The following is a 7,759-nucleotide window of genomic DNA, read 5'->3' on the forward strand; positions in this document are numbered from 1 at the left end:
GATTACTTGTGTCCTCTTTTCCCAAGCACAGAGACCATCCATGCCCTCATCAAGGGCAAGCCAATCCTAGAATCGCATTTTGGGAATCCATGTTCTGGTACTACCAATTACATCAGCGAGAACCCTGGCAGGAAACATAGCACACTCCAAGGATACAGGGAAAACCATGTTTCCCTACTCTCTACTCCCTCTCACCACTCAATACTTCTGTGACCTCTGGTTATTCATAAGTGTGTGGGATTTCTCCCCACCAAGAAATTATCTGGCAGACAGTTCCTCAGTGGACACCAGATGGGTGTCCTCTAATTCAATTCAATTCTGACATAATTTACCTGGAGGTAGCATCAGATCCCACAAGTTGAGGGTTCAGTTCCACAAGACTGCCCCCCTACTTCAGATACCAATTGCAAGCACAGATTGTGGCCTATGCTTCTGAGTGACCAGCTATAAATAGGGGTTTCCACAACCCACCTGGGGTTCAATTAATTTGCTAGAGCGGCTTACAGAAGTCAGGGAAACACTTACTTATGCTTACCCATTTATTATAAAGGATATTACAAAAGACAGATAAACAGCCAGATGAAAGGGATGCATAGAGTGAGGTATCGGAAAAAAAAAATGTGTGGACCTTCCATGCCCTCTCTGGGCACCCTCCTCCAGAACCTCCATGTTTTCAGCTATCCAGAAGCCCCTATGCCAACTTAGTCCTTTCGGGTTTTTAATGGAAGTATCAGTACATAGGTATGATTGATTACATCATCAGCCATTGGTTTATCAACTCAAGCTTCAACCCCTCTTCCCCTACCCAGAAGTGGGGAGTGGGTGGGACTCCCCACCACTAGAGAATGTTAGAGAATGTTCCAACTCTCTAACCATGTGGCTGGTTCTTCTGCTGACTAGCTCCTATCCAGAGACTGTCTAGAGGCCTCCAGCCACCAGTTACCTCATTAGCATACAAAAGACACAATCTATCCCAAGATTCCAAGAATTTTAGGAGCTATATGTCAGAAAAGGAAGATGAAGACCAGATATATATTTCACAATATCACATACACTCAAAAAAATTTAACTGGAAAGATTTTAATAAAGGGACAATTTAAGAAATTGGGTCAGTATTAAGGAACCAACATGGGATGATAAGCTGTTGGGGTCTAGCAATGGTGAGAAGCCATTACCATACAAACGCTTGAAGGGGCAAGAGGAGGGAATAGTGTTTCCAAAGCCTGTCATCCCAGCACTTTGGGAGGCTGAGGTGAGTGGATCACCTGAGGTCAGAAATTTGAGACGAGACCAGCCAACATGGTGAATCTCTATTAAAAATACAAAAATTAGGCCAGGCACGGTGGCTCATGCCTGTAATCCCCGCGCTTTGGGAGGCCAAGGCGGGTGGATCACTTGAGGTCAGGAGTTCAAGACCAGCCTGGCCAACATGATGAAACCCCGTCTCCACTAAAAATACAAATACAAAAAAAATTAGCCTGGCGTGGTGGCAGGTCCCTGTAATCCCAGCTACTCAGGAGGCTGAGGCAGGAGAATCACTTGAACCCAGAAGGCGGAGGTTGCAGTGAGCCGAGATTGTGCCATTGCACTCCAGCCTGGGTGACAAATGTGAAACTCCATCTCAAAAAAAAAAAAAAAAAATTTAGCTGGGGTGGTGGTGCGTGCCTCTAATCCCAGCTACTCGGGTGGCTGAGGCAGGAGAATTGCTTGAACGTGGGAGGCAGAGGCTGCAGTGAGCTGAGATTGTGCCACTGCACTCCAACCTGGGTGACATATTGAGACTCTGTGTCAAAAAAAACAAAAAGAACAGAGATAGACCCGTGGAAGGGAGGCAACCCAAAAGGATCACTCTAGACCAGTGGGCCTCAATCTGTAGACCATTTTGGGAGGTCAGTGTGAGCCTTGGGATTCTCCTGCCTCAGCCTCCTGAGTAGCTGAGGAGTCAGGAGCTGAAATGGAGTTTCACTATGTTGGCCAGGTTAGTCTCAAACTCCTGTTCCAGATAAACAAAACTTACGAAGTTCATTAATAGTAGACCTGCCCATAAGAAAAGCTAAAGGGAGAAAGAAAAAACAAAAAACAAGCAAACAAAGAAATGCTAAAGGGAGACCTTCAGAATGAAACAAAAGAACAAAAAATAATAACTTACGCCACACAAAGAAACAAAGATCTCTGATAAACATAACAACATAGCAGGCTGGGTGCAGTGAACTTCTTGGATATGTATATTCATACTTTTCATCACATTTCAGATGTTTTGTCATTATTTCTTCAGTTTTTTTTAATGCCCTATTCTCTCTAGTCTCCTCCTGAGACTCCTGGGATGAAGTATACATTTGATGGTATCTCTGAGGCTCGTTTGGATCTCAAACTTTAGCACGTATCAGAGTCACCTGGAGGGTGTGTGAAAATGCAGTTTGCTGGACCCTATCCTCAGTCTCAGATGTGGTAAGTGGGAAGTAAAATCTAAGAATTCGTGTTTCTAACAAGCTTCCAAGTGATGCTGCTGCTGCTGCCCAAAGGCTACTCTTTGAGAACAACTGCCACAAGGGAAATTATTCACTGCCAGAACTGCAGCAAGATGAAAGATTTGGGGAATTAACACCTCAGCCTCTCTCCTTCCACCACTGATCTCCTGTTGCTGCTTCCCATGGACCAGCCCCAAACAGAAGCCAGAGAGCAGGAGACCCTGAGTAATGCTATCTGCAGAGGTCAGCCTTCCAGGGAGCAGAGCAGGGCCGTGAAGAGTGGAGAATGGATAGATTGGGGCAAACAGAATAACCAGAACCACCATGGACAGAAGAATGGATAGATCAATGGAAAGAGGGATGGATGGATGAATTAATGAAAGCCATGGTGGCTCACGCCTGTAATCCCAACAGTTTGGGAAGCGGAGGCAAGTGGATCATTTGAGGTCAGGAGTTCGAAACCAGCCTAGCCAATATGGTGAAACCTCACCTCTACTAAAAATACAAAAATTAGCCAGGCGTGGTGGTGGGTGCCTATAATCCCAGCTACTCAGGAGGCTGAGGCAGAAGAATGGCGTGAACCTGGGAGGCGGAGCTTGCCGTGAGCCAAGATCGCGCCACTGCACCACTCCAGCCTGGGTGACAGAGGGAGGCTCTGTCTCAAAAAAAAAAAAAAAAAAAATGGACAAAAGAAGAATAATGGCTAACAGAACTTATTGTGCATCAGCCTCTAAGCTAAGGGCTTTTAAGGGCTTTACTCAGGGTACCTCATTTAATCCTGAGATGTAGATCTACCATTCCCATTTCACAAATAAGGACACTAAGACACAGAAACTGGAGAATTTTCATCTTGTCGCAGTTAGTAAGTGGTGGAATCTGAATCCCAAGCTAGGCGCTCTGTCTGCAGAGTCTCCCTCCTCTGCACCGTGTACTACCCGCGCTGTGCCATGACCAAGTGGCAGACAGGTGGTGTGGGGTGAAGGTAAAGAGTGTAAACCCTAGAGCACACCTGGATCCAAATCATGCTCCAGTACTTACTAGTTGTGTGGCTTTGTGCTCTGAGCCTCATGTTCCTTATGGGTAAAATAAGAATAATAACGTGAAAATAAGAAAAACTACATCAATTATATTGTTTTGGGAAAGTTAAGCAAGGTAATAGTGGTAAAGTCCTTGACATAAAGCCTAGCACATAGTAAACAATCAAAAATACCATTACTATTATTATGATTAATGAATGGAAAGAAGCTAAGTCAGAAATTTAAGAGGGAAATGTTCCCCCTCCCTCTCCGCATCCAAAAGAGGGTCTAGGACTTGGGTTACGAAGGGTGAATGGGCGTTTCATATTTAGTTTCTCTTTCGAGGCCTTCTCTTCTGACCTTTCTCATAAGGGGGAAGTCACTTGTCCCCTCCTCCATCAGCCGATTCCTTGAAATTTTAAGATTTGTCTGAATATGAGCTGGCCAGCCCCTCTCCTTAGAAATCCCCTCTTGGTTCCCAGGACTGAGAAAAGGGGGAAAATGAAGGGGGCTATTCCAAGCCAGTCTCCCTCCAGCTGTTCCTTTGACCCAGGTGTTGGACATAGGAAAATGGTAAATGGAGGAAAAGGAGGGCTTGCTGAGCCCCAGAGGCCAGAGATGTGGGATGAAGGTCCTGTGTCTCCTCCCAAGGTACCTGGCCTTTCAGCTCTGCTTGCCCCAAGGGAAGGACTGGTTCCCATATGGTGGGACCTTGGAGGCCACCCCAGGCTCTCATGGTTGTCCTGAGGGTGCCAGGGAGCCTTCTTCACCACCAGCCTCCCAAGAAAGAAGCACCAGTGAGGACAAGGGATAAGCCTAAGGAAGGGAGCACAGCTCCTCACTGTGGCCCCCACCTTTGACCATCACTTCTGAACCCCAGCTCCATGGTTGATGATGCAAATGCCACCAATGGGATGACAGAGCAATCCCTTTCTCTGGAGAAACAGTGCACAGCCCCCTTTACTGGGCCAGACTGCAGACTTAAGTTCTCAGAGCAGGAGCCAAGGAAAGCAGAAGGAAAGGGCAACCGCAGTGGGGAAGAAGGAGGGGCAGGGTGAGATTCTGCCAGAAAGAGGGAGGTAACAGGGGAATCACAGAATGGGACATGAAGGGGAATTTCAGGCAGAGAAAGTGAAGCTCTGGCCATAAATAGGAGTCAGCTGCAGGACTCACATTCCCAGCCTCACATCATTCATACCTTGCAGCCTCACACAGATCCTGCACACACCGAGACAGCTGGCACTTACATATTCGCCATTGGCCTGCCTCTGTTCACCCTCCATGGCCCTGCTACTGGCCCTCAGCCTGCTGGTTCTCTGGACCTCCCCAGGTAAGACTGAAGGAAGAGTCAGGGTCAGGGGCTGGCAGTGGGTAATGTCTAGATCTCAGATTGCTTGGCACTGGACATAAGGGACATGGTGAGTTTAGGCGAATGATTAGGTCTGCATATTTCGGTGAGCCTGGTGGATCCCTGCATGTGTGCCTGTTAGTGTGGGTATCCCTGTGCCCCTGAATTCCAATGCGGGTGTGTCTCTTAGTACATCCTGGGGCCTATGGCTGTGGCTGTCTCTGCAAGCTCTATTTCCTGCTGCCTCCGTTTCCCAGGCAGAAGGAGATTTGCTTAAGGTAGGAAGAATGGCAGACACCAAGCCAAGGCTGATATTCAAAAATTTAGCAATTAATAAGGCTCCTAACACCAGCCTACCCCACCCCACACCCTTCCCACACTGTGACCTGCATTAACTCTTTACTTGCTGGATTGTCGTGGGAGAGAGGTTGGGGTGATCAGGGCAGCAGGAAGTCATTTGTGGGGCTCAGGGCAGTGGTTATTTGCAAAACAGTTTAGAAGTATGACAATATGTTTAGCAACCAGCAGAGTCAGAGCCATATTGGTGCATGCTGGTTGAATACCAGGTCTAACTCCTCCCCTACCCCATCACACACACACACACACACACACATACACACACAGAGGTGTCCTTAATCCGAGCTAGGGCCATGGCCACGCCACCCTCAAGGGCCCTGTGTCCTGTCACCTTCTTTCCCCATCCTAGCCCCAACTCTGAGTGGCACCAATGATGCTGAAGACTGCTGCCTGTCTGTGACCCAGAAACCCATCCCGGGGTACATCGTGAGGAATTTCCGCTACCTTCTCATCAAGGATGGCTGCAGGGTGCCTGCTGTGGTGTGAGTGGTGGGGAGGGTGTCTAGCCTCATCTCCCTTTTTAGTCCCTGCTGAGACTCCCACCTTCTTATTCCCCTTCTCCATGCCAAACCCAACCCCTTCAAGGAAATCTCTGAAACAGGTTCCCAGACATGGTCCCCAGATATGCTGGATTCTGGGGCTCCATTCTCTCTGACCTCTCACCCCAGGTTCACCACACTGAGGGGCCGCCAGCTCTGTGCACCCCCAGACCAGTCCTGGGTAGAACGCATCATCCAGAGACTGCAGAGGACCTCAACCAAGGCAAGCCTGGCCCTCCCTGGCCCTGTATCCTCCCTCTGAGCTCCTATCTAAGATTCCAGCCCATGACCCTTCCTCTCCTGCCTCCTCTAGAAGAAGCGCCGCAGCAGTTAACCCATGACAGCACCAGAGGGAGCCTGGAGTCCGAGTGAAGCGTTGTGAATTATTACCTAATCTGGGGAACCGAGGACCAGAAGGAAGCACCAGGCCTCCAGCTCCTCTGCACCAGATCTGACCAGCCAGGACAGGGCCTGGGGTGTGTGTGCGTGTGAGTGTGAGCAAGAGGGTGACTGTGGTCAGAGTAAAGCTGCTCCACCCCCAGACTGCAATGCTACCAATAAAACCACCTGGTGTTTACAACTAATTGATCACAACCAGTTACAGATTTCTTTCTTCTTTCTCTACTCCCACTGCTTGACTAGCCTTAAAAAAAAAAAAAAAAAAAAAAAAGCCACCTGGCACCCATAGATCTGTCTGCTCTGTTTGCTGTCTAGCCAGGAGGACAGGAATAAGAAGGGGGAGGTAGAATGGCAGGATCTATTTTCTCTTCTGTGGCCTAAGGGGTCTCCTCGCTCACTTTCACTTAACAACCTGATGCTCTCAGGATCAGCCTCATTGCTTTCCATAGTTCAGCGACAGTAAGCTTGGATCAGTTCCCTGAGTGAGCCAGTGTCTCATGCCTCCCAGTCTCTGCTCTCCAAAGCAGGTGTTCAAGCAACCAGGTGTCTGAGGGATCCAGTGTCACTCAGGGGAAGGGAGTTGTGGGGAACCAGCTCTCATGGCTGGGGGAGGTGGAGTGGGGCAAAGGATCCAGTTCTACTGCCTGGGGGGAAAATACCCAACCACCCACGCCCTTCCCTTGGTCTGGCACACTCTTCTCTCTCCTCTGCCCAGCTGGCTTCCCATCTGAGTCCAGATGCCTCTTCCTCCAGGGAGCCTTCCCTGACCCCAGGCTGGGTTAGGTAGCCTTCCGCAGTAGCCCCTCACAGCATTCATCACACTGACTTATATTTGCTGGTTTGTCCAAATTTGTCCATGTTCCTGGACTGGGATCACATCTATTTCGAGTTCTACTATTTTTCTGGTGTCCAGCATGCTGCTTGGCACAAGGCAGTCCCTCAATAAATATTTGTTTAGTGAATGAATAAATATGTGAGGAAAGACTCAGAAGCCAGGGCTGAGGGCCCATCTGTCCATTCTGTCCATATAGAATCTGACCTCCAGGCCAGCCTTCCTCTCTCAGCCAAACTGAGCAAGGTCTAGCCCCATCTTTGCAATCCTGGGGCCATGCCTCTCGGGGACACTGACAGACAGATCTGGGAGTCAGAGGTCAGAGACAGGAAAGAGGCCCACAGGGTGGAAAAAGGAGTAGCCAGGGAAGCACAAGAGATTCCACATAGAGGAGCCCTACCACCGCTCCTACAGTCTACATGGGCTCCAGGGCTCAAAGGCAACACTGAGACGAGAGACATCTCCCCACATGAGACCAGAAAGGAATCTCAGCTCTGGGAGATGAGAGCCGTGTGATTCTTGGAGCATCCCACAGGGCTTCTCGTACAGAGTGAGGGCCTCGTACTTGAGAAGTCCCCTGGGGAAGCAGGCTGGCCTCCAGATGGTGTTCTCTAAGGGCCTCTCCAGCTGGGAGTGACAAGTCTGTGCCACTGGGGTCAGATGAGAACAAGGCGGCCAGATTGAGCACCCTTGCCTGGGAAGAGAGGCCGTTGTTATATCAGGTATACCTCAGCCAGCAACAAAACCAGGCCTGGGCAGGCCTTGAAAAGGGAGAAATGGGCCAGGCGCGGTGGCTCAAG

General features: G+C 49.2%; 1 protein-coding gene across 1 annotated transcript; it reads left to right on the forward strand.

Annotated features, from left to right (window-relative positions):
• Positions 1-4,634: 4,634 nt before the first annotated feature.
• CCL19 (C-C motif chemokine ligand 19) lies at positions 4,635-6,322 on the forward strand. The gene is made up of 4 exons (XM_010385804.2): positions 4,635-4,814; positions 5,539-5,671; positions 5,858-5,951; positions 6,042-6,322. Exons 1-4 carry the CDS (start codon positions 4,766-4,768, stop codon positions 6,060-6,062), a joined length of 297 nt encoding a protein of 98 aa, XP_010384106.1. The 5' UTR covers positions 4,635-4,765; the 3' UTR covers positions 6,063-6,322.
• Positions 6,323-7,759: the final 1,437 nt, after the last annotated feature.

Source organism: Rhinopithecus roxellana, chromosome 16, assembly GCF_007565055.1.
Source record: "Rhinopithecus roxellana isolate Shanxi Qingling chromosome 16, ASM756505v1, whole genome shotgun sequence".
NCBI lineage: Eukaryota > Metazoa > Chordata > Mammalia > Primates > Cercopithecidae > Rhinopithecus > Rhinopithecus roxellana.

Excerpts from the sequence above, each read along its gene's own strand:
- CCL19 (XM_010385804.2), top strand. The coding sequence starts at position 4,766 with ATGGCCCTGCTACTGGCCCTCAGCCTGCTGGTTCTCTGGACCTCCCCA. Across the intron at positions 5,672-5,857 it reads TGCAGGGTGCCTGCTGTGGT|GTTCACCACACTGAGGGGCC; the intron begins GTGAGTGGTGGG and ends CTCTCACCCCAG. Across the intron at positions 5,952-6,041 it reads TGCAGAGGACCTCAACCAAG|AAGAAGCGCCGCAGCAGTTA; the intron begins GCAAGCCTGGCC and ends TGCCTCCTCTAG.